Raw genomic sequence first — 26,520 nt, 5'->3', positions numbered from 1 at the left:
CCCCTTCAGGGGGCTCCCCCCGCCTCGCTGAACTTGCAGCCCTTGGAAGGCGGCCACCGCATCTCCACCTCAGCGCCGTTGCCGCCTCCCCCTTACTGTGGGGGACGGAGGGGAGGAAAGTGCTCAGCTGGGGGCCTGGCCGGGGGCGCTGCCTGGCTGGGGCCAGGATGGAGGTGCCCAGCGCCGGGGCCTGCGTGGACCCTGGTGAGGAGAGGGCGACCAGAGAAAGCTGCGCGGACAGAGCCTCCGCCTCTTTCCTTGAACTGAGCCTGGTCCTTCTCTCCAGGCAAACACTGGAGGTGTGCCGCAGAAAGCTGTTGGGAGGCCCGCTGCTCAGGCTGCCCTGAGGCTCAAATGGCTGGCCCCCCGGTCACAGGGCGATGGGGCCTAAGGACCAGGAGCTGGCCTTGTGGGTGCAAGCATGGCCAGGGTGGGGCCAAAGCCACGCTGCTGGGCCTGGCTCACCTGCCATGATGGGGCCTCCTTTGGGTGGTTGGCCAGATGGAGGTAGAGCTGACCGCCCGGTCCTGGGCAAAGAGCTGCAGCTGGCTATGTGAAGGGGGGCGTGTGTGCGCGCCTCGGGGGACTCTGTGTGTATGTTTGTGTGTGTGTGTACGTACTGGGTGGGGGGAATGTAGCCCCCTGGCTACTGCTGCTTGGGTTTAGACTGGTGGATGTGTGTGTGTGTCTCTGTGTGTTGTGTGTGTGTGTCTCAGGGGGAATACAGCCCCCTGGCTACTGCCACTTGGAGTTAGACTGGTGGCTCAGCCTTGACCTCGGGCGGGGAACAGGCCCTAGATACGGAGCTGAGGCTTCTGTGCTGGGCCTGGGGCCTCACTGGGGAGCTCTTCCCACCAGCTGGTGCCAGGACCCTGAACTGCACTGCACCTTCCTCGGGAAAGACAGCACCTCAGCTTCTAGAAAAACTTAGAAAAATGTAAGCCCGTTCACCTCACTGCTGCCTTATAACCCCGACGACTCCCATGACACAGGTGACAGGTCCTGCACTCGGGCTCCTGGGCTAAGCCCGTCCCTCCCCAGGCTGCCTGAAGCATCACCCCAGCCTCTGCCCCGAGCCAGCTCCCCGGGGAAGCGTCAAAGCGCTCCCATAAGAGAAGCCCCAACTGCCACCTGTTGTTCACCGTGGAACATTCCATGCCTGGCAGCGGGCTGCCCTCGAATGACTGAATGAGTCTCCAGTGGCTCAATGCCTGCAGCGTGAACCAGCGGCCCGGCCTCGCTGCTCGGAACTTGAGGGGCCACATGCACATGCGCACAGCCAGACACAGACCAAACACGCTCAGGGCCCGGGACCCATGGGTCAGGCTCGTCCCCCAGCGCTGGCTGGGAGACTGAAGGGGTGCAGAGGGCGGGGGCTGGGTCTTTTTGGCTCCTCTGTGGCCAACCTCTGCTGACAGTACCAGGAAAGCTGGGTGGGGATGAGGGTCTCAAAGAAGAGGAACTTGGAATCTCAAATTAGCTTCCTGAAGCCACAGAACGGCTCCACCGAAGGCCTGTGGGCAGCCTGGCTGCGCCTCACCCTGTGGTCAAAGCTGGACCTTCCCAAGACCCAACACGCCTCCCAGAAACAGCCTGAGCAGCGGGAACCACCACCCAGGTGACCCCCACGTGCCCGCCGGGCCTGGGCCAGGGTCACGGGCATGGCAGAACCTGTGTGCCAGAGGCCAGCTACCCTGCCCACGCCTGCTGCAGCCTCAACCCAGCCCTGCTGCCCACACGACTCACCTGGGTGGCCTCGGGCTTTGCTCTGGGGTCGAAGATTCGTAGCTGCTTGTCCTGGAAAAGCCGAGAGAAGAAAACAGCACAGTTAGGGCGGGGAGGGTCTCTGGGGGCCGGTAGGCCGGCCTCCCCCAACCCCAGGCTCTGATGGTCCTGTCCCGCAGTACATGGGGCGAGCATCACACGCCACACAACCCCTCTCCAGCCGGGTTCCTCCTCCTCACAGCAAGGGGCAGGCCCCCTTTCCAGCCCCAGGGACCCACAATAAAGAGCCCAGTGACAAGGGTTCACATTTCCTGAGCACCTACTATGTGTATGATTGCACCCCATCTTTCTAATAGCAAAGCTGTGCTATCATACGACCCCGTCACAGGCAGAGAAACCAAAGCCCAGAACCAAACTCGAGGTTCCCAGCTGCCACACGTGTCTGGGCCTGTCCAGCCTGGAGGGGCTCACGGGACAACATCATTTCTACACTGAACCTGGCGTCTAACCAGGATGGCAAGCTTACATATCCATCCATCACTCAGCACGTAGTTACTGGGTCAGAATACCCAAGGGTGGGGATGGGAGCAGATAGAAAAAGAAAAAAAATACCAAAATAAAATGCCCATGCTTTAAATGGCTTTATTTCCATGGAATAATCTGTGTGAGTGTGTGAATGTGTACACACACACACATGCATAAAGAACTGGGGGAAGGGAGGACAGAATCTATATCCATCTATTTACAGGCTTGGCCATGATGAATTGTTAAATGCAAAAGGAAGATGCCCAGTAATTCGTGGTGGTGTGATTCTACTGTGGTTAAAAACAAACAAAACCCCCATTTGTCTGACCACATTCCTGTATGTTTTGCAAGAGTGCTGAGTATGGAGAAAGGTTTAGACAGGCATGGGCTGTGTGTTAACACTGGGACCAGGGCTGAGGCAGGTGAGGGGTGGTCAGTTTTTCCTTTTTACATCTTAGCATGGCTCCCCATTGTTTCAATCAGCACAGTTCATATTTTCTTATTTCAAAAAACAATCAACCAGCGATGAACAATTGGAATTCGAAATGAAAAACAATACTGCTTATATCAGCACCCCCCAAAAATAACCCCAAAATATTTAGCTATACATCTGACAAAATACATATAAGAGGTACACAAGGAACACTAAACAGCTCTGATGAAAGAAATCACAGAATTAAACGGGGAGCTAGGCCATGTTCTATTAGGAACACCCAGTATTGTTAAGACATCAGTTCCTCCCGACTTGACGTATAGATTCAATACGATCCCAATGAAAATCCCGACAAGTTATTTTGTGACTATCAACCCACTGATTCTGAACTTTATGTGGACAGGCAAGAGACTCAGAACGGTCAACACAGCAGGAAAGGAGGAGAACAAAGGTGGAGGACTGCTGCTTTGGAGTATATCCTAAAGCTACGGGAATCAGGACAGTGTGGAGCCACACAAGGACAGACAAACAGATCAATGGAACAGAACACAGCACAGAGAAAGACCCCCTTAGCTACAGCCAGCTGGTCTTCAACAAAGGAGCAAAGACAGTCTTTTCAACAAATGGCACTGCAACGACTGAGTATCCACATGCAAAGAAATCAATCTAGTTCGACACATGATACAGGGTGCTCGGGGCCGGTGCACCAGGAGGACCCAGAGGGATGGGATGGGGAGGGAGGTGGGAGGGGGGTTCTGGAAGGGGAACACATGTACACCCATGGTGGATTCATGTCAATGTACAGCAAAACCAATACAATATTGTAAAGTTAAAAAATAGATAAATAAAATAAATAAATTAAAAAAAAAAAAGAAATCAATCTAAGGCACAGACTTTACATCTTTCACAAAAGTCAGCTAAGAATGGATCACAGACTTAAATGTTAAAATGCAAATCTTTTTTATAAAACCTCTAGAAGACAGCATACGAGAAAACCTAGGTGACCTTGCGTTTGACAATATAAAGAACTCATACAACAAAAAACAAACAACCCAATTAAAAATGGGCAAAGGACTTCAATAGACATTTCTCCAAAGATACACAAATGGCCAACAAGCATGTGAAAAGATGTTGAACATGATTAATCCCCAGAGAAACGCAAATGAAAATCATGGTTAACATTTTGCACCTCACATCAACGGAATGGCTGCTGTCAAAAAACCCCAGAATAGGACTTCCCTTGTGGTCAGGTGTTTAAGACTCTACCCTTCCAATGCAGGGGGCATGGGTTTGACCCCTGGTTGGGGAACTTCCACATGCCACTGAGTGTGGCAAAAAATAAATGAATGAATTAATTAAAAAAAAACAATATAACAAGTGTTGTGAGGATGTGGACAGTTGGAACCCTTATGCGCTGTTTGTGGGAATATAAAACGGTACAGATGATATGGAAAACAGTCGAGCAGTTCGTCAAAAAATTAAAAATAGAATTACCATATGATCCAGCAATTCCACTTCTGTGTATAAACCCAAAAGAAGTGGGAACAGGGTCACAAAGAAATATTTGCACACTCATGTTCATAGCAGCATTATTCACAAAACCCAAGATCCAGAGGCAATCCAAGGGTCCATTGACAGATGAATGGATAAACAAAACGCATTCAATGAAACATTATTCAGTCTGAAAAAGGAAATTATGTCACATGCTATAATATAGATGAAGTTTAAGGACATTATGGGCTTCCCTGGGGGCTCAGAGTAAAGAATCTACCTGCAATGCAGGAGACCTGGGTTCAATCCCTGGGTTGGGAAGATACCCTGGAGAAGGAAATGGCAACCCACTCCAGTATTCTTGCCTGAAGAATTCCATGGACAGAGGAGCCTGCTGGGCTACAGTCCGCGGAATCACAGAGTCGGACATGACTGAGCAACTAACACTACTAAGGGACATCATGCTAAATGAAATAAGTCAGTTATAGGAAGACAAGTAGTGTATGATTCTACTTATATGAAGTGTTTAAAGTAGTCAAATTCCTAGGTATGGAAAGTAAAATGATTATGAGGGGCTGGAGAAGAGGGCAAAGAAAAGTTGTTCAATGGGTGTAGAGTTTCAACTTCAGAACAATGTAAAATGTTTAATATGAGAACTGTATACTTAAAATGGTTACGATAGTAAATTTTATATGCGTTTTTATGCTAAAATTTAAAAAATAGCTATCAGTCCACAAAAAGGTAGGGAAGACCCATACATAAATGCATATTACTACGTAAGTGAAAGAACTCAATCTGGAAAGACTACACATTCTATGATTCCACCTATGGGACACTTGACATCCAGGAGAAGTCAAATCTTAACGGAGACAGTAGAAAGATCAGTGGTTGCCAGGGGTCTGGGAAGAGGCAGTCAGGAATATGTGGGTTAAGCAAGGGGCACTTTCTTAGAGGAGCAGAACTATCCTGTGTGATGCTGTAAGGAGGGACACATGACGTCGTGCACTTGTGGGAACCCACAGGAAGTACGTGGAGTGAACCCTAATGTAAACTGTAGGCTTTAGTTACTGTAGCAACATTGGTTTAACTGTAACAAGCGCACCTCACTGATGCAAGATGGAGCGGGGATTGAGGGGGCTATCGGACTCCTGGCCCTGCCTGCCTGGTCCTTCCTGGGTGCCTGGGATGCAGAGAGTGCTGGTGTCTGCCACTCAGAGGGGGTCACAGGTAACTCTGGGGAGGAACCAGACCTGACTTGAGCCCAAAGGACAAGCGGAACTTGGGCTGGAAAGGGAAAGGCATTCAAGGAAGGGGGTCAGAGTATGATCAAAGATGAGGAGACAGGAATCCGCTGGCATGTGACGTGCAGGGAAGACAAGGTCACGTGGGGAGGGCATGGCAGAAAAGGGGGGGACTGGGCAAGTGCATAGACAGACAAGGCAGGGGTGCAGCCTAGAGTCCTTGAAAGCCAGGCCTTCCTGACACCTGACAGAGTCCCAGCGTTCTCGGGTCATGTCCAGCAAAGCTTTGCAGCTGATTAACCCTGAGGCACCATCTACTCCACAGTCTCGGGTTCGGGACGAGTTTGCTTAGAGACAGAGATCAGACAGACGGGGCCAGTGAGGGACACAGGACAGAGGCAGAAAGAACAGTGAGAGACAAAGAGGATGGGGAAAAACAGAGACACAGAAAAGACAGCAGGGGACAGGAAAGAACCACCGGAGGCTGAGGACAGAGACAGGGCAGCACGAGCCTGACAGAGGGTGGGTCAAGCAGCAGCAGGAACTGGATCTCGAAGGTGACAGGCAAGAGAGAAGGCCTCCAGGCAGCAAAGGCCACTCCCCACACTGTGGAGACGAAACGGCCAGGGCTAGGACACCAGCTCCACCACTCACGTGCTCTGTGACCTGGGAAAAGCCAGGGAGGGCTGGGGGTGATGGCAGCAATTCTCAGAGGTCAGAGGCACCTGGGGAGCTGGGCCATGGAGTGCAGAATCCCAATGTCTGGTCCAGACCAGGGTTCAGACACGGCGCTGGGGGCTGGCGTGGTGCTGGTGGGGGCCGCAGGGCTGGGCAGCGGGGTCAGCACAACCCACCCTGCCGAGGGGGCCTAGCTGGCCATGTCCAGCCATCTGTGGGGCCAGCGCGCCCCCTAGTGGCCACCTTCCCTTCCCGTGGCTGCAGCAGCTGGGAGGGGAGCAGGAAGGGGCTTCAGCGGGCCAGCACCACAGGCAGAGCAACTGAGGGGGCAGGGGGCCGCGGGACCTCCGCCGGGTACCACCCCGGCGATGCCCTTGGGAAATCTCTGCTTCTCATCCCTGTGCCTTTGGGCTCCGGGTGCACAGGGCCAGAGTTCCACCGGACTCGGAGCTGGATGGCTCCACTGATCCTCCCCATGAAGACACCAGCAGGCAAGAAGCTGAGTCTTCGCCTTGGGACCCGATTGGGAAATGGGGCTCTGTGACTGGATGGATCTTCTCTCTTCACTCGCCCCAGTTCTGGCCCAATCTTGATGGTAATGGAGCTCAGACTCCTGGGGAGAAGGCGCTGGACGCTCCCCCTCTCAACACCGCACCAAAGCAGGAGCCCAGCACTGGGGGTGGTACCTCGGGGGCTGCCTGACCGCAGGCTGGGTGGTGAGGTCCTTCAGCCCTGGATGCTGAGGGCCCACAGAGGTCACCCCTCCCACACCACACGCACACCACCTCCCACAGCCATACACACGGTCAGCGTGGGGACAGGGCCCAACCCCTTGTCTCAATAGGGACGGTTCCAATGTAGCCCCCTGAGCCCTCTGCACACAATCCCCAGACCGGAGGCTCTCGTCCCCCTCCCTGGGTTCTCTAGGTTCTCCTGTGCTCCTGCAGACCCTCCCCAGGGAGTCACTCCTCACTGTTCTGCCCCTTCCCAGGCTGACATGCTCCTCGCCATCACCCCACCCCCACAGCACCATCTGATCAGGTCACCCCACCTCCCACTGGGTTCCCAGTCAGGGTGCCTACCGCCTTTCAAAACACATCCTCACTTGCCCTCAGCCCACCCTCCCTTCCTCGTGGCCGCACGCCTTCACTGGCCGCCTCTGAACACGGCAGCACCCCTGGGAGACACGCCCGCCTCCCAATTAATCCCTCTGCAGCCTCATTTGTGACCCCTCTGGGGGGCTCCAACCACACTGGGGTCTGGTTCACACCAGACCCAACTGGGCCGTGAGCTCTGGGGAGGGCTGGCACCTCTGGCTGCTCCACGGGAAATGACCCATGTCCAGCCCCTGGACACTTGCTCCCCAGACACCCTGCCTGGGGGTGGCGTGGGGCCTGGAGCCAAGGGGACGTGGGGCAGAGGCCACAGGCTGGACGGGCCACGAGGCTGCAGCTCTCATGTCATATATGTACTGTCCACAGCTGGCACTTTGTTAACAGGAAGCGCTGACGAGACAGTCTGGCCTGCAGAACCCCGAATCTCTACTACCAGGCTCTTCACAGAAAAAGTCTGCCCCTGCTCCAGGCTAAGGAAGTCACAGAGAGCACAGGGAAACAACCCTCTATAAAGATACATCCAAATGTTATAGCTTGTAACACAGTGACATGAAGTGGAAGTAACCCACACTTCCGAGAGCAGAAGCTCCACTAAGCAAACTGTGAATCTATGTGATAAAATGTTTCCTGTGACATTTGTTAAATTTTTGATAAGCTGAAAAAAAAATGTTTATTACGCTGGACAAAAAAAGAACAGGGTAGAGTAACGTGGAGACTATGCACAGAGGGGCTTTCCTGGTGGTCCAGTGGCTAAGACTACACTCCCAATGCAGGGGGCCGGGGTTCGATCCCTGGTCAGGGAGCTAGATTCCACAGGCCCCAACTAAAGATCCCACATGCCGCAACTAAGACCCGGCACAGCCAAATAAATAAATAAATATTAAAGGGGAAAAAAAAGATGCCATGGAAAAACCCAAACATTTTGGTCAACCCAACACTATACTTGGATTTCCCAGGTGGCGCTAGTGGTAAAGAACCCACCTGCCAATGCAGGTTCGATCCCTGGGTCAGGAAGATCCCCTGGAGGAGGACATGGCAACCCACTCCAGTATTCTTGCCTGGGAAATCCCATGGACAGAGGAACCTGGTGGGCTATAGTCCATAGGGTCATGAAGAGTGGGACACAACTGAAGTAACTTAGCAAAATACTGTATTTGCGTGATCAAAAGAAAACACCTTGTTACAATCCCTTTCCAGCCTCCTCCTCCCTCCCTGTCTCTTTCCGTGTCTGTGAGGACTGTGTCTAGGTCAGTCCCTCTGCCTGGGACACCTGTCCCCTCCTCAGCAGGGTAGCCCCGACCTCACTGTCCCTGAGAAGCCCGAGCCACACTTCCCAGAAGAGCCTGTGGAGGCTCCTTCCTTGCCTCCAGCTTCCCTCATGGGCGGCTTCAGGCAGAAGACACCCCACAGGCTCCTGAAGGTTGTGCAAGACTCGAGTCCCCAGGTACACTGTCAGCTGCCTCTGTGCAGACTCCTCCCCGGACACGTCCTCCCCCCGCTGGGGCTCCCCGTCTCCTCGCGGGTTCTGTCCCTCCATGGGCTCCCCCTCCTTCCTCTCACCCCTTCTCTCCCACTCGGGGCTCCCATCCCTCTGCGGCTGCCACATGAATGCAGGCCCCCACCTTGAGCTCAGACGGCTGCCCAAAGCCCAGTCCCTGGACTCAACAGATATCACTGGGATGTCCCAGGGGCCTCCAACCCCACGGTCTCGGGGGCAGGCTCTCCTCCAGCCTGCGACCCAGGAGCCAGCCTCGGGACCCCCCAGCCCTCATAGGTATTCTATGTCTTGCCTGCATCACCCCCCGCCTGGGAGGCTCCTTCTTCCCTCCCTCCAAGGCTGCTCCACCTCTGCTTTGGACACCCCTCCTCCCTTCCCCACCTCAACACTCTCTCCACACTGCAGCTGGGGAGCCCCACGGTGCAGACCTGCTCCCCCTCACACCCCCACCACCCTGTCTGGCTTTAAACACTCCACTGCTTTCCAGCTGCTTCTACAGTAACAAGCGTGACAGTGGGCTCACAGTTCTGCCCTCCGCCACAGCCCGCTGCCCCAGCCCTGCACCAGGAGTCTTCCCCTCCCAGCCCCCAGTCAGAGGTCAGGCTTCCCTGGCCTCTCCAACCACTCAAAGCACCTCTGGTCCCTCTTTAAACAGCCTGGTTGCCATCAGGGGTCACAATCATCCTTTCGTCCATATGATCCCTGGACCTACATTGGCCGCCCCCACCAGCACGGGCCCTGGTGGCCACAGGACCTGATGTCACCGAGGACCCTGTGGCCTGCTGACTGCCTGGGGGAGGGGGGCTGGCACGGTGCCCTGCTGTGGATGCTGCCTGACATCCACCCACCACGGTCCCCCTCATACCCTCCTCCATGGCCATGAAGTGGCCAGCAGCCAGGAGGGGCTGGCTGAGGGTGGTGACAGGAGCCCCCAGGGGCCAGTGCGGGGCTTTCCTTAGTGGGCCGGGGGCTTCAGGAGACAAATATGAGCCAGAGGAGTGAGGATAGCACCCATCCTGACTTCAGCTCTCTGCTGCCCGCCAAGTACTGCCGAGCCTGACAGGTACTGCCGGGGCCATGGGCTCTGCGATGCAACGGCCCTGGCAGAGATGGGCATGCCTCAGGCCCTGGCAAGCACATTCTCGCGTCTCACCGCCCACCCTTACCTTGCATGTTGTGCCCAGCAGGGCTCCATCCCGGCTCCAGGCAGCACCCTGCACCAGGTCCCCGTGGGTTACCAGCTCTGCAGAGAAGCAGCCAAGGTCAGGAGGGGTCCAGGGTGTCCCCACCTCGTCCCAGGCAATGAGGGTCTCAGGGAAGAGGGTGCAGGCGGGCCTGGCTTGGGGGTAATTCGGGGGAAGGGGCAGCCGCTGCAAGGGTGCCTTCTGTGCAGAAGCCAGGGCAGCAGGGCCTCTAGGTTGGGGGCGGGGCTTCATTCAGTCCCACCCTTCTCAGGCCATAGCCTCAGCCAGCTCCCTGCTCCTGGGTCACCTTGCTCTGCTAGGTCACCAACATGCCTCCCCATTCCCCTGCAGTGGGCCACACAGCCCATGGAAGTGTCACAGATAACCCTGACCTGGGCACCTGCTCAGGCCTTCCTCACTCCCTCCCCGCATAGCATGACAGTTTTAAAATGTGTCCACAAATTCTCTGACACCCCTCCAGTTACAGGCTGAATTATGTCTCCCTCCAAAAGATGTCGAAGTCCCAATCGTCAGCACCGGTGAATGCGGCTTTATTTGGAAATAGGGTCTTTGCAGATGATCAAGTTAAGCTGATATTGCTAGGACGGACTCTGATGCAGTATGAACGGTGCCCTTGTGAAATCAGACCGAGAAAAACATGCACAGAGAGAAGACGCTGTGAACAGAGGGAAGACGGCTATTGAAGGGGCACGGGAAGCCACGGAGCACAGGAGCCACGGAGCACGGGAGCCATGGAGCACGGGGGCTATGGGAGCACCAGAAAGCATGGAGCACTGGGTGGGGAACCTGGTCCAGAGTCTCCTGTGCAGCCTCAGAAGGAACCAACCTTGCCAATACTTTGATTCCAGACTCTGGTCTCCAGAGTTGCAAGTTAATAAATATTATGTTAGGTCCCTCAATTTGTGGTACTCTATTATGGCAACCCTAGGAAACTAACAACTCCTCCTTTCAAAATGTGCAGCCCAGGGACTTCCCTGCTGGTCCAGTGGCTACGACTAGGCGCTCCTAATGCAGGGGGCCTGGGTTCGATCCCTGGTCAAGAAGCTAGATACCACATGCCACAACTAAGACCTGGTGCAGCCAAACAAATAAATGTAAAATACACATGAACAAAATGTGCAGCCCAACTCCTTTCCTCTTGAGTGTGAGTGGGACTTTGTGACTTGCTTTTTGCAGCAAGCATGCACCTTCCAAAGCTGTGGCATAAACCACACCGTGGCCTCCTCCTTGCTTCTTCTCTGGGACTGTCCCCTGGGGAAGCAGCTGCCATGTGGTGAGGGTGATCAAGCAGCCCACAGGGAGGCCGACAGGGGCGAACTGAGGCCTCCTACCCACAGCGGCACCATGAGAGTGAACTATCTAAAAAGCAAATCCTCCTGGCCCAGTCCCGCCTTCCAGTGACGGCAGCCCCGTTTGACAGTGGGACCCCCAACCTCACGAGAAACCCTGAGCCAGAGCCACCTAGCTAAGCTGCTACCAAATCCCTGGCGATGATAAATGTTTTCAGTTCTCTTAAGCCTCTGGGTTTGGGGGTGATTCTTTCTACAGCCCAAGGTAACTACCACGCCAAGGTCTACCCCCCTCAAGTTAATCCCAGCCCTGTCACCCACTTGCACTGCGGCCTCAGTCACATTATTTAACCTCAGCTGCAATACGGGAATAGCAACAGCCCCAGGTGGGAAGCCCTAGGCACAGTGCTGGGCAGACGCAAAGGGCCTGAGACGGAAGTTACAGCTGCGGTGACTCCCTGATGACACACCGCCTGGTGGCCTTCACCCCCACTTCAAGGTTGGGCTGGTCTCCTCAACTGCACCAGGAGCATGTTGGAGTACAAGACGGCTCCATGGTGAACACTGAGTGACTTCTCAGGAACTGATGCTGTCAGAAGGCGGGTCCCTCAGACACCCCGCTACGCTTGTTGGCCCTTGGTCCCTGCCCCAGAGGTGGGGACCCACCACGGTGATCCTGCACAACCCTGGACAGTCTGCACAGCCCTGCAGAGCAAGTCTGTTCTTCAGTTCTCTGAGCCTCACGTCTTTCCTCTAAAAAGGGGATGAGCTTGTCCAGGGGGACTCCGCAGAAAGGATTTGGTGACGCTGCCACAGAAAACACTTGGGCTTCGTGGTGGGTCATGCTGATGGGCCAAAACCGTGCAAACACTGAAGAATCTGACCCAAAGCTGTCACTACCTATGCGTGGTCTGAATGTTGGTGTGCCCCCAAATTCACAGGTTGAAACCTAACTCCCACTGGGGTGGAATCTGGAAGCACAGCCTCCGGGAGGTGATAAGGTCACATTCATGAAAGGGATCGGTGCTCTCATCAGAGAGACCCCCGAAAGCTCCCTCACCCCTGCCTCCACGTGAAGAGATGGCCACCTGCGAACCAGGAAGCAGGTCCTCTCCAGTGCCTGGATCTTAGACCTCCAGACTCCGAAACTGTGAGAAATAAATGTTGTTTACAACCCAGTTATACTCCCAGTCTGTGGGATTCTGTTGTAGCAGCCCAATGGACCAGGACACTACACCGGGGAAAATGAGAGGAGCAGCACTGTGGGGGGACAGGCGGAAATGGTGAAGACATCAAAATTCTCATCTCCTAGAGGAGAAATTAGTAGTCTGCTTTCAAAACTGAAATGACACACAATTCAAGAAATAACAGTATAAGGAAGTTATTTAGACATAGAGAGGAGAAAGTAGAAAAAACAGCCAAATGAGATGAAAACAGATGTCTGTGTAAAGTGGGGAGGGACGGGGTGCTTGTTAACAAGTCTTGTAAAATTATGTATTATATATATATGCACAAGTAAACAAATACATATACATACACAGATATACACACACGACTACATATACATATATATCACACACACGTGAAACTTGACACGTGTCTTAAAACTCACATTGCCAAAATTGCAAACAGACATAAAGCACTGCCAGACGGGGCTGCCCGGGCAGGGGCTGTTGCAGCGGCCCTACCTGTGAGGGGCTGCTGCTTGGTGGCGTCCCAGACCTTCGCGGCCCTGCCCGCCGCGCTAAGCAGGACGCCGTCAGCGGTGGGGTGGAACTGCAGCACCTCCACCTGGGCGTCCTCGGGGCCCAGCAGCAGCCCAGGCCCCGAGGGCAGTGCCTGGCCAGACGCTGGCAGTCGCCACAGTTTCACCTGCAGAGAAGAGTGAGTCTATGAGCCCATGGCTGGCAGGGGCGGGGGTGGGGTCGTCTCGCTGCCTCCAGTGAGCCTTGTCCCCGGTGCCCCACCCCAGGGGAAGGGAGGGGGTGGGCTTGGGGGCCGAGGGGAAGATGTGGGAGTTGGAGGAGCCAGGAGCTCTGCTCTGTCCCCTCCAGGCCTCCCACCAGCCGGCCCGGCGGCAGCCAAGCAGCAGGGCGCAGGTCAGGCGGTGGCTCAGAACAAGTTCCCAGGGGCGCATGCGAGCTGATGTAGGGGGGAGGGGCACTTAGCAGGAGGGGCTGGACTGGAAACCAGCAGGGCCCTGGGCGCTCGCAAGGCCTCAAACAGGTCTTTCAGCCGCTCCACTCACCGTCCTGTCGGCTGAGGCCGTGGCCAGGAGGAAGTCATCGAAGGGGGAGAAGTCCAAGTCCATGACCAGGTCTGTGGGAGAGAAACAGCTGACACGGCCAGACGAGGATGAATGTCCTGTTCCAACCCACTGTGCCCTCTCCCAAGGCCAGAATCACAGCCCAGGGCCTCCGGGCTGACCCCTCTGCCCACAAGATGGCAGGCTGGAAATCCTCAAGGGGAGGGCACCTTCGGAGACCAACACCACAGGTCCCCATCTGCCAGACACAGGCCCAGAGCCCTGTGGCCCCCAGTGGCCAAGTGCCCAGCATCGGGAGACTGGCAGGATGAGTAGGAAGCTGCCCAGATCACCAGGTACCTGCATTCACCCGAAATACAGAACCCAGTTCAGGTGAACGGACACAAGCGCCAGCCCAACAGGAATCACAACCAGGACAGACCATAGGCCACTCAGCGCTCACGGACCCTCCTCACCTCCATAGTGACACGCACTTCTCTGCAGATGCAGCAAGAGGAGGGCTGAGCATGGAGGGGGGCTTCCTGGAGTGGGCAGAGCGGGCCCCAGAGAACACTGAGGGTGGCACAGGTCAGGGCACCGGGCAGGTAGGGAGCTGGGGTGACACTGATGACCTAGGAGTTCTCTGCCCCTTGACAAGCCAGGGCTGGTCCACCTGCAGGAGCCCACCTGCCTCAAGCCCAGGTGCCAAGCCCAGTCTCTTCAGAGAGATCCGAAGAGACTAAGACCAGGAACAGGAGGCCGAGTGACAGGGCACCTTAGGGACTGGCCTGGGTGCAGAGTAGCCAGCTGGGAGGTGGCAGTCAGCTCTGAGCAGGACCCTCCTAAGGCCTGTGTGTCCAGTTGCTTCTTCAGTTCTGGAAGCTCCCCAAGAGCCTCCCAATAAATCCCTCTGTGGCTTATGAGAGCTGAAGTTGGTCTCAGATCCTTGCAACTGAAGAACCTGAACTGCTCAGCTCTGGGAGGAGCAGGAGGGGGGATGGGGCACATGGGGTGAGCCAGAGCCCAGAAGGGAAGTGAGACTGGGAGCTTCAGTGGGGTAGAGCTGGTTGAGATGTGAGCAGGACAGTCAGGCCCGAGTCACCAAGGCAAGCAGCACGCTGACCACCCTCCTGCCAGCCTCCCCAGCGGGCCAAGCAGATACACTGTCCTCCCAGGCCAGCAGACCCTGGAGACAAGGAAGAGAAGGGGTGGACGGGGACAGGCACTCTTGGGACAACCCCAACCTGGACTCCTGACCACAGAATCCCTGCCACCCAACCCTGCGGGCTCCTGACAGGACGGGGCAGGGCCCAGGCTGGGTGCAGACTCTGGCCTCCCCAAGGGAATGGGCAGCGGCCGATCTGGGCACCCAGCTGTGCTGGTAAGACTGTGGCCTGAGGGTTCATCTCACCAAATCCTCACAGCAACCCTCAGGATGGCACTGTGGCCTCAGCCCCAAGTGGAGGATGAGAACACGAGGACAGAGAGGTTAAGTAACTTGCCCAGAGCTGCACAGCTAAGAAGGGGCCAGGCTGAGGGTCAGGCAGTCAGCCCAGCTTCAGAACCTACATCCTCAGCACAACAGCTCGTAGCCTTTCCCACATCAGAGCAGGCCCCCGGCCACCACCCCCCAAGCCCAGTCCTGCAGAAACAGTCTCCAGATGCTGCCCAGCCTTCTGCTCCCCGGACCAAAGGGCCACCCGACAGCTGAGAGGCAGAAGGTGCCCCAAGAGGCAGGGCACCCCGAAGTCAGAGCAGCAGCCAAAACCCCTGTCACTGCAGTCCCCTTCACCAGCACCCAAAGGGGAGATGAGTGCCTGGTGCCCCAAGGGTAGGTTCTGAGGAGCTGGAGTGAAGCTCCCCCAGGAGCAGTTTCCGGGCAAGGCTGCCCCCTCGGGGAGAGGTGCTGGACAGCTGGGGCCACAGAGAGGCTATGATCCATCAACAAAGCCCGGTCCAGCTGCCAGTAACAGGAGCCTCACCACCCTGCTGGTGCTGCTGCTAAGTTGCTTCAGTCGTGTCCGACTCTGTGCAACCCCACAGATGGCAGCCCACCAGGCTCTGCTGTCCCTGGGATTCTCCAGGCAAGAACACTAGAGTGGGTTGCCATTTCCTTCTCCAATGCATGAAAGTGAAAAGTGAAAGTGAAGTCGCTCAGTCGTGTCCGACTCTTAGCGACTCCATGGACTGCAGCCTACCAGGCTCCTCCATCCATGGGATTTTCCAGGCAAGAGTACTGGAGTGGGGTGCCATTGCCTTCTCTGCACCACCCTGCATGCAGCTCCAACTTGGAGCTGCTTCCCCATGAAAAAGAATCACAAAGCCAACAGCACTGTGCCTAAAATACCTGGGTTCTGACTCTGGCTCTGCCAGCAGCAATGCCAACATCACTAAGTTCCTAATCATCTCTTTGAGCCTTAGTTTTCTTAGCTGAAAAATGGGTTATTTAAAAACCTACTTCATGGGAATTCCCTGGTGGTCCAGTGGTTAGGACCTGCCTGGTATTTTCACTGCTGTAGTCCCAGATTCAATCCTTGGTTGGGGAACTAAGATTCTGCAAGCTGTATGGTGCAGTCAGATAAAAAATAAAAACAGAAACCTACTTCAGAAAGGTATGAGAAAGGACAAGAAAGCAGAATTCATCTATGGGCTACGTTAGATGGATTGCAGAGACATTATGCCAAATGAAACAGACCAGATTTGAAAGGCTACGTATAACGCGAATCCATTTATGTGAAACGTCCAGAGAAGGCCAGTCCATAGAGCAGAAATCAACCGACGTTTTCTGTGAAAGCCGAGACAGAAAACATTTCAGGCTTCAAGGGACATACGGTACCCGTCTCCTTAACTCTGCAGTTGTTGGGAAAAGCAGCCACAGACGGTAAGTCAACGAAGAAGTGTGGCCGTGTTCCAATAAAACTATTTACAAAGACAGGCAGTGGGCCAGTTTTGGACACACAGTAGCTCACAGACCCTGCTGCAGAGGCAGAAAGATCCATGAATGCCTGAGGCTTCAGCGCCCGAGGCAAACACATTAACTGCCAAGGGGCACGAGGGGGTCTTTCCAGGATAACGGAAATGCTCTAAAACTCAACAGTGGGCTACTCGACCCTGTAACTTTAACAAGTCATCAAATGCTTCATATAAAACACACGATGTTTGTAAGTACGTAAACGATACCTTGACAAAGTTGTTTTAAAGTTTTAAACAAGGATGGGGTAAGAAAATGACAACAGCGCTGAGCGCCCACGGAAAGCTTCATCCTTCTTCACTACCGTCATCTTATTAACCGCCACCCTCTGCATCAGAACCGAGACACTGAGCTACACATTCAGACCAGGGATGAAGGATCAGCGCCCTTCTCTCACCCTAGGCCGCCCAACAGGCGGCCAGGAACACAGGCCAGAGGGTCTAGGCCCGTGGCCACTGCAGCTGGACAGGGAAAGCAGAGGCGCTGCTACAGCCTGAGAAGACCAAACTGTTCCCTCGACTTGGGCAGGCTGCCAAGTGGACTGCCGGGCGCCCCCAGAAGCAGCTGCAGGGGTGGACAAAAGCTCTCTTTGTGAGGGCCCATCTCTGGCTCTGCAGCCCAACCAGCCCCCTCCTTGGAAAGCCCTCAGCAGCCTGCCTGGCTGGGAGGAGGCCTGCTGTGAGAGGTGATCTGCTGGGCTCCAGACGAGCACACGGAGCTAAGAACCACACAGCCTTGAGTCTTCCATGGTGACAGGGAGCCATCATCAGCTTGGAGCCTGGCACGGGCCGGTGCATACACCACTCCTTCCAGTCTGACCACCTGGCGTACCAGCTTCCCTCCTCTCTGCCCAGGCTGGAGTTCTCAACCAGCAACAGCTTTCCCACAGTGAGAATGACAGGAGGGGCCCAGCCAACCACGGGGGTGCAGGACCAGGTGAGTAGGAATCCCTGGCCCCAGGGCAGGAGGGGTGAGTTCCAGGCTTCCTGGGTCCAGTCACCACTCACCTGAATGGCAGCCCAGGTGGGTCACCTGTCTCTTGTCCTCTCCCTGGCTTTCCAGAGGCATGATGCCCAGTACACCTGCCAAACAAACACGGGGGCTCTGACTTCAGGCCTAATGGGGGATCTACTGCCCAGGGCTCCCAGAGGACATGAGACCCAAAAGCTTGGCCTCGGACCTTCCCGGAGCCTCCACCAACAGTAAGACCACATCCTTCTGGACGGAGTGGTTGGCCCGGGTTCGGTTCCTGCCCCACACAAGAGTCTCCCGTGACATCGACTATGCAAAGACACAGGCTGTCTCTCTACGGCACTGTCTGGCCTTAGTAGTTGGCTTGGGGCCACCAGCTGCCACCTTCCCAGTTCTACTTGAGAAAGAAGCCGTCACCCAAGGGCAGCAGAGCTGATGGATAGGAGACAGTGAGATACAGCTCTGCCTGAACCCCCTGGAATTCAGTTATATAAACCAAACAGTATCTGTTTTATCTGTTTCTTGCTTAAGTCAATTTGAGGTCTAAGTCATCACTAGCAACCTTCAGAGCCCCAACTAACACAGGGAGCTTTTACCTCCCTATTGACCCCAGCTGCCCCCGCATGAGGGGTGGGTTGCATATGGGGACTGCTGGAAACAAAAGCGACAGCCTCCCACCCCCACCCCAGGCCAAGCTCTTGAAGACCACAGCCAACACGTTTATACAATGTGTGTTGTTAAATGCCCAAATTGAAGTCCATCTGCTTACTGCACATTGACCGCTTTGCAGGGGTCTAAGGCCCTTTATGGTGCTGACTTCTGAACCCTGAGAGGTCCCTCCAAGCCTCTGGCCTACAACAAGCCTGTCCTTCTGCCCTTGGTAGGGTGACAATGTCTGACTTGCCACATCCATGTTCACCTCCCTACCTGGACGGTCAGAGTTGAATGCAATTAAGCTGCAGCTGGCTTTGATATGGTTCCCACATGAGGGGGCAGTGCCTGCTCGAATGTCACTGATCCAGGCCTGAAAATAGAGAACAACAACAAAAAAATGGGTTGGCTTGTGCTCTGCCTAAAGCAGGGAGTAGGGCATACTGGAGGGAGACTCTACCTTAAAGCTGCACCATTAGAGATGCAGGCCTTTGGATCAAACCCTGTCCCCACACACAGTCCCTTAGAAAATACAAAAAATGTCCTTGAAACAATGACCTGTCATAAGGGGGTCAATTTTGAGTATTAAATAAGTTCTCTAATAAGGAGCAGGAAAATGTCAGAAGGAAGCTCAGGCTGAACGAAGTCAAGGGGCTAACTGGGCAGTGTGTGTGTTGGTTGGGGGTGGGGACTGACTCTGTTAAAAGGGAGAGAGAAGCAGAGAAAAGAGAAGTGAGCATCTAAGATAGACACTCAACTTCCTCAACTGCATTACTGAAGGCCTCCATCAAGTACGAGTCTCCTCCAAGCCCCGGAGGGAGAAAATACACAAGCTCAGAAAGGGGACAGTCAAGGCCTTTCCACGAAGTCCTATGCACCCCCACGAATAGATAATAATGTTAACACCCCCAGCAGAAGAGCAGAGCAACTCTTTTTCTAAGACTGAGCTCGGCGAGGTCCCAGTGTTTCTTGTATCAGCACCTCACAGCATCCCTGATGATCAGTGAGCACCCACATGTCCCAGCCCACCCGCTGACAGCGTCCCGGAAACCACCCCACCACCCTAGTTTCTATTTCAATGTTCACCTGCTGGGGTAGAATGTTATCGTCCAGTATTATTCTTCCCTCTGGACTCGTGTTTACTGTACAAATACAGTGACAGGAAATGCAACAGTTTTGACAAAGAGAACAGACCACAGACCACCTGTCCTCCCATCTCCCTAACATGTAAACCGTGTTAAGCTCTCCCTGTTATCCCTAGTTCCACACCTGTCCGCGTGCCTTGCTGGACTGAGGTCCACCAGGAGCAAGTCCACTTGAGCCCTTCAAGACCACTCTAGATCTCTCCAAGCAGTACTGATTACACTGAGTGACAGTCTTAAATGCCAACGTGAGAACCTCTCCGCCACCACCCCTTCAACCCTTCGATGGCTCCCCACTGCACTCAGAAGAAAAACCAGCTTCTTCCTGGGGCTCTCGGGCTCTGCAGGCCCACTCGACTAATCTGACACCATGCTTCCCTTTCACTGCCCTCCGACCACCCTGCCCCACTTTCCTTCCTCCACCAGGCTCCTTCTCACCCCACTCTTCCTGAATGCCCAGCTGGTTCTCACCCTTCCTGCCTTAGCTTAAAAGTCACCTTCTCCCAGCTGACGTCCTGGACTACCCTACTGAGGTTAATTCCACCTCTAGGTCCATCTCCATCTTAATCCCAGCGCCACCGTGTGTGTGTTCCCCAGTGTACTTATTAAAACTTGCATTGCCCTTGCCTGCCTGCATGCTTGCTGTCTGTCTCTCTCCTGAGCCTGTAAGCACCAGAGAGGGAGGAAAATGCTGTTGTGTTCACCACTGTGGTTCCAGCAGCTGGACACGGCATGTGGGATGTGCCCAGGAAACACTGTCCAGAGGCTCAGAACCAGGCTTCTACTTCAGGCTGTCCTGATGTGAGATGGCCTCTGATGGGGTCACCAGAGGTCAGTTTCTCCTCTTCATTATTCGAAGACACTCCCAGGCCTTCCAAATAATGTTTCATTGAAGACCAGGGCTGGCATCGACTCTGAAACACACCCCTCATCAGGCCTGCTGCCCTTCCGGGGGGCCGAGGGGAACCCCCGCCGCCCGGGTCAGCTCCTTCTCTGGCCTCCACCTGCTCGGGCTTCCCACGCCCCACCCAGGCTTTGGCAGCATCACCCTGAGGAGGGGAAGAGCTAAAGCCAGCCGCGAGAGGAAGCGCCGGCGGAAACCCAAGGGAGGGGCGCGTCTCTGGTCGAGGAGCTCCCCCTCTCCAGTCGACACACTCGGACTCGCCAAGGCCAGGACAGAGAGGGGCATCTCTCTCGTACCCCAGCCCCGGGCAGGGGCAATCGAGAAGGCGGGGATGAGGAGCTGTGGCTCCCAGGCGAGGCCGACCGGAAGCCAGGAAGGCAGGCAGCCTCGCAGGCCTCAGGCCTCGGCCCCACCGAGCGGGCGGCGCCGCCTCGGGGGTCCCGGTGCGAGGCAGGACCTCGGTGCTCAACGAGAGACCACAGAGTGTCCCAGGAGCGCCAGGCTCTGACCGCCGCGCGGCGACAGGGCGGCCTGGACGCCTGACCCGGGCCTGAAGGGGGCGCCCCCGGGGCAGGCGGGCTAGCGGGGGGGGTGGTCCCCGTGCTGGGCCAGGGAAGAAGGAAGGGTGGCTGCCGGGTAAGGGGCGACGGAAGCTGGGCTTACCTCGCGGCGGGGCGGCCGAGCCTCCGTGTGCCGGAACTTGGACACCTTGAAGCGGTTCATGGCGGCGGGGACAGCGGCGAGTGCAGCTTCGCGGACCCGGGCGTCGGCTCTCAGGTGCACGGCTCGCGGCCGGGACTCCCGCCGCCTCCGGCCCCACCCGCGGCCTGCCGCTCGTGGCCACGCCCCCTACGCGCCTCAAGCCAATCGCAGCCCTCTCCAGCCTGTCGGGCCACACCTCCATCCCCCTCTCCCTCCGCGCGCACGCCGCAGGCCCCACCTCCCGGCCAATCGCCGCTCGACCGCCCCTCGAGGCCACGCCCCAATGCCGGAGGGTTGGAGTCGCGGGCCGCTAGGTCACGTGTGGCGAGCTGTCCGCCCCCGGCCGGGTTGGGAGTGCAGGACCCTGGACCACGGCTGCGATTTTGTGGGCAGGGTTTGGCCCCGGGAGGCTTTCCAGGGTTCGGGGCACGCCCTCCTCCGGGAGGAGGGAAAGCAGAAATGAACTACCTCCATTTCGGAGACTGGGAACGCTCTCAGGCGCCGCTGGCACCGAGTCACAGGGATAATGAATGGCAGCAGAGGAGAGCCCGGATCTGATGTAAATCCCTGCCGGTGGGACCTATTCTAAAGGCTCTGCTTCTCTCCCACCCTGCTTAAGTTAGGTGGGCTCCGTAGGAGGGGGAATTGGAGCCTTCAGCATCCCTTATAAGGGCAAGTCTTGGCCGCAGGCCTTAGGCAAGGTGGGCCAAGACTCCTGGTAGGCAATCAATCAATTACAGATAAGCTGAAATAGCAGTAGATAAGGGCTATGGAGAATCCCTTGAATGGCCAATTTGCCCAACCGGCGCTTCTTGTTTAGTTACGGAACAAACCTGGGGCCATTCATTCTGCCAGCCTTTCTCTTCGCTTTGAAAATTGACTCCGTGATTCCAGAATAGGCTTTCTGCTTGATACCAGACAGAACACCTGCTCAGGCGTGTCTGCAAAGGGGACTTTGATCTGAGGAAGACGAATAATCAGTCCCAGCGGTCAGCTGCTGTGAAAACTCGCTTTCCGAAGGTGGCTGCAGACAACAGCTTCAACTGAGGCAGAATGCCTAGAGGGTCATTGTGAAAGCTCCGCCTGGCGATGAGCACGCATGGATCCCTAAAATGCAATTTCTTTTTTTCAGTTCTCACAGGTAAACTGTGACCACTCAGAGGCCATTACTACTGAGTTAGGAGGGAACTTTGATCTCCATAAACTAAAGATAGTCTGTCAGGTAAGTTGATTGACCTGGGATTTTGAATTTTGAGCAGGCTGGCAGCCACTGAAGTGCAGCTTTCCCACGACATAACTCTTCAGACATTGGAATTCCAGCAGCTTTGCAAAAGTCACCATTAGTGTAAACTTGAGTTGGTTGGTTGTGGTGTTCAATTATTGCAGACATTGCTTGTGATTTTTATAAAAAATTGTGGCAAAAAAAAATTTAACATTTTTACCTATACAGTTCAGGAGTGTTAAACTTTTTCATGCAACGCTGGAACTATAGCCATTAGACAACAGCTCCCCATTTCCCCTTCTCCCTAACCCCTTGTAACCATCATTCTGCTTCTTGTTTCTATGAATTTGACTACTTTAGATACCAAATCTAAGTGAATAATACACCATTTATCCTTCTGTGACTGGCTTATTTCATTTGGTGTAAGGTCCCCATATCTGTAGACCAAATTTAGCCCATGGAATGTCCATTTGATGCTTTCAAACTGTGGTGCTAGGGAAGACTCTTGAGAGCCCATTGGACAGCAAGGAGATCTAACCAGTCAATCCTAAAGGAAATCAATCCTGAATATTCACTGGAAGGACTGATGCTGAAGCTGACACTCCAATACTTTGGCCACCTGATGCCGACTCATTGGAAAAGACCCTGATGCTGGGAAAGATTGAGGACAGGAGGAGAAGAGGGCGACAGAGGGTGAGATGGTTGGATGGCATCACTGATTCAATGGACATGAGTTTGAGCAACTCCAGAAGATAGTGAAAGATAGGGAAACTTAGCATGCTGCAGTCCATGGGGTCGCAAAGAGTCAGACACAGCTGAGCGACTAAACAACAACATGTCCATTTGTTACTTCTGGGGGTTTAAGTTCTGACCCTGGCTGTGCTGGGTCATGTAACTCTTGCTACAAACTGGGGGCTGGTGGAAGAAGACTAGAAGGATGTCAACTTTTCGATTGCTGTAGTGACCAACTTGAGTGCCATAGCAGAGGAGAGGGAAGGGCCAGAGGGACATCATCAAGGCCCAGAGAGTGACCATCCCACATGTAGCCAGGTCCATTCTGGCTGGAGAAAGTGATCGTAGTTGAGAGTTCAGAACTTGAAGACTACTGCAGACTTGAGCAGAATAAATTTCTTCATGGATTGCAAAACTCAACTGCAAGATTCTTTCTAGCCCCCCAGGGCTAGAATTACTAGCTTTGACTCTGCAATCCTAAAATCCCAACCTCTCTGTTTGCTTATAAGGACACTGGAAGACACCTCTCCACCCTCAAAGGCAGTCCATCAAAACGTGGATCAAATTTCAACAAAGGGAGGATGTCTGGTTAGCTTGGTGCATGGCAAGATGAAGTCGATTTCACAGGTTCTATTTCCAAGAGTAATTAATAATGAACAAGAATTTGGGAGTCCAGTTGTAGCGAAGTCCTCATTCTAGAAAAATCAGAAGTGCTTCGTGTAACCACAGGAAGAGACATCAGCAGAAAGAAAAGGGACAAGCAAAAAGAAACCAAACACACACACACACAAAAGCATTAAAGAGCCTTGGGATGCATCTTTATTTTATACTATGCTGCTAAAGAAAAGAAGTTTCTGACATGGTGTTCCCTTAAGACCCTAATGCTGGGTAGGATTGAGGGCAGGAGGAGAAGGGGATGACAGAGGATGAGATAGTTGGATGGCATCACTGACTCGATGGACATGGGTTTGGGTAGACTCCGGGAGTTGGTGATGGACAGAGAGGCCTGGCGTGCTGCAATTCATGGAGTCGCAAAGAGTCGGACACAACTGAGCGACTGAACTAATCTTCAGCAAGGTCAGTGGTTTCCATAAAGTAGAATTTTTGCAAGAGAGGGAGGGATGAAGCCAGCTTCAGTGCCAACAGCAAATAATTTACATCTAGTTATCTGCCCCTGAAATGACTGTTTATTAAAATATACATTGAAAACATTTTTTATGCATAAGCCCTGCCATGTTCATTTCAGGAGCTGGCATAGAAAGGCATATGTGGTTATCTCAACACAGGAAAAGAACTAGTAATCAACAAAATACATTTCAAAAATGGAGAAAAACATGACAGTGCAGCTTGTGTTGTTATTTTGTTGTTTACGGAGGTGTACCCATGTAGTCTTGGGGTTCAGGAATCACTACATCTAGTGATTTGTTCTGATCTTTTGCAAGTTATGTATGTTTATTTTTGGCCACACCATGCAGCATGGGGGAATCTTAGTTCTATGACCATGGATCGAAACCATGCCCCCTACAATGGAAGCCCAGAGTCTTAAACCGCTGGACCACCAGGGAAGTCCCCAAATATTTTAATAGAAACACACACTTTAACTTTTGTGGTGATAATTCACAACTAAAGGACATTTCCGTAGAAAAGTCTGTCATTTTATAAGGTGATGTCTTGCACTTTGGAGTCTGCTAATCACTGGGGGATCCAGAGTTTTATTCTCAGCATCTGTGATTCCTCCCCCCCCCTTTTTTTTTTCCATTTAAGAGTTCCTTTCAGGGACTTCCCTGCTGGTCCAATGGTTAAAAATCCACCTTGCAGGGCTTCCCTGGTGGCTCAGACCATAAAGAATCTGGCCATAAGGCCAGAGACCCAGGTTCAATCTCTTGGTTGAGAAGATCCCCTGGAGAAGGGAATGGCAACCCACTCTAATATTCTTGCCTGGAGAATTCCATTGACAGAGGAGCATGGCGGGCTACACGGCATAGGGAACCATCCTCCTATAATTAAAAGAAAATGATAAATAAAAATCCACCTTGCAATGCAGAGGGACATGGGATCAATCCCTGGTTGGGGAACGAAGATCCCACATACCATGGGACAACTAAGCCCAAAGGTCACAACTAGAGTCCATGAGCCACAATGAAAGAAGCCACATTGACGTGAAGAAGATCCCTGGTGCTGCAGCTAAGACCCCACACAGCCAAATTAAATATTCAAAAAAAAAAAAAAGAGTTCCTTTCATTTCATTTCTCAGGTTTGTAAAACACTGCTGAAGTTTAAGCCTAGTTTGGGCAGAAGGGTATTCAGTTGGGAGCTGGAGTCAATTGCAGTTTAAAGGGCCTTTAAGGAAATCATTACCACGAAAGTCCCATTGGAAATACCTGGGTGAGCCAGGCAAGGACACAGTTCATCTCCTGCTGCAGGGAACTGCACCCATTGCAGAGGTCAGGCCTGGGAACATCTGGGCTGGACACTCCACACTCCCTCGGAATTGTCCCATACTCTCTTGGGCTTCCCTGGTAGCTTAGATGGTTAAAGAATCTGCCCACAATGCAGGATACCTGGGTTCAATTTCTGGGTCCGGATGATACCCTGGAGAAGGGATTGGCACCCCATTCCAGTATGCTTGCCTGGAGAATCCCCATGAACCTGGTGGGCTACAGTCCACGGGGTCACAAAGTCAGACACGACAGAGCAACTAACACACACACACTCTTGGGGAGGAAAGAAAACACTACAACTAGAGAAATGGTGAGCTGGCTTGTATTGCCCTTGAAGGCTTAGGCCCTTCTTCCCTCCCTGGAAGGGCTCCTCACTCACAGTGGAGAAGGACCAGCCACTCGATCACAGAGCCAAAGACTTGGGAGGTCCCATTGTACCTCAGGTGGCCAGTGTCCACTGGAGATCACGGGGTAGACCCTCTGGTCTCCCTTGGCCTTCAGTCTGGCATGCCCTGGTGGACCATGCTTCAATTCCCTGCTAGTGTTCACAGACCTCCTCAGCTCGGGGGAGCCGGAGAGGGCCCAATGGAATAGTAAAATGAGAAGTGAAGACGGGGAGAAGCTTGCGCAACTTGTCTGCCTCTTGCAAAACGTTTGTTTCTCCTTAAAGCTCAAGTTTTTGGTTTTAGACTGGAGAAGGGGGCAGCAGGAGTTGGGGGGAGGTGGTGGACGAAGCAGACCCAGGATGTATTCTGCCCGACAGTGTGGGTAGCTGTGTCCTGTGTGCTCATCCCAGTTTTTTAATCACAAGCCTGGGGAGGATCTGTTTGCGTTTCATCACAGCTGAAGGACTTGGATGGCAGTGAAATAGTCTGTAGGTGAGGGTGGTAGTAAATATTAGCCCTGCTTCCTTTCGTTGTGAAAAGCAAATGAAATTCTGCATGAGGAAGTGCTTTGTAAGCCATCCAGAGCTGTATGACTGGGAACTATTGATCACAATCTATGAAGGCACATGGTTTAAAGGAAAGAGCTCTGGTTTGGCTGTTAAAAGATATTGGTTCACTGACTCACAAGCTGTGTGACGTTGAAGTCTTTCCACTTTTCAGGGCTTCGTTTGGTGTTGTTTTGCGGGAGGCTGGGGAAAGGGTCCATTCGTAAAAATGCGGCTAGCCTCTGCCCTACTTAACCTAGAGGGCTGTGATTGTATCAAGAGAGAAAACATGAAGAAGTTCTTTGTGAACCGAAAAGAGACTGCCTGAAATTGGTCCCGTAGATGTCTCAAGGTTGTTACGTCCAAATAAAAATATTTCACTATCAGACTTCCCTGGTGGCACAGTG

The 26,520-nt window shown here is 53.9% G+C and overlaps 1 protein-coding gene across 6 annotated transcripts in view; it reads right to left on the bottom strand.

The window, feature by feature from the left end:
- CORO7 (coronin 7) overlaps nt 1-20,888 on the bottom strand; it is a 54,820-nt gene extending 33,932 nt beyond the window's left edge. For 5 of the 6 annotated variants that reach the window (XM_081554887.1, XM_081554888.1, XM_081554889.1 and 2 more), the window contains exons 1-7: nt 20,749-20,888; nt 18,316-18,412; nt 17,424-17,498; nt 13,449-13,519; nt 12,889-13,072; nt 9,873-9,949; nt 1,747-1,797 (exon numbers count right to left, since the gene is read on the bottom strand). In XM_081554887.1, coding sequence (XP_081411013.1) covers nt 1,747-1,797; nt 9,873-9,949; nt 12,889-13,072; nt 13,449-13,519; nt 17,424-17,498; nt 18,316-18,412; nt 20,749-20,808 — 615 coding nt within the window. In that variant the 5' untranslated portion in view covers nt 20,809-20,888. Of the gene's footprint in view, nt 1-1,746; nt 1,798-9,872; nt 9,950-12,260; nt 12,349-12,888; nt 13,073-13,448; nt 13,520-17,423; nt 17,499-18,315; nt 18,413-20,748 lie in introns of those variants that run through there. The other variant, XM_081554893.1, reaches the window with a different exon arrangement.
- Between the last annotated feature and the right edge of the window lie 5,632 nt (nt 20,889-26,520).

The sequence above is a fragment of the Giraffa tippelskirchi genome, chromosome 13 (assembly GCF_054371585.1).
Source record: "Giraffa tippelskirchi isolate mGirTip1 chromosome 13, T2T-mGirTip1v1.2.pri, whole genome shotgun sequence".
Lineage (NCBI taxonomy): Eukaryota > Metazoa > Chordata > Mammalia > Artiodactyla > Giraffidae > Giraffa > Giraffa tippelskirchi.
This window is presented reverse-complemented; position numbering and strand designations above follow the sequence as displayed.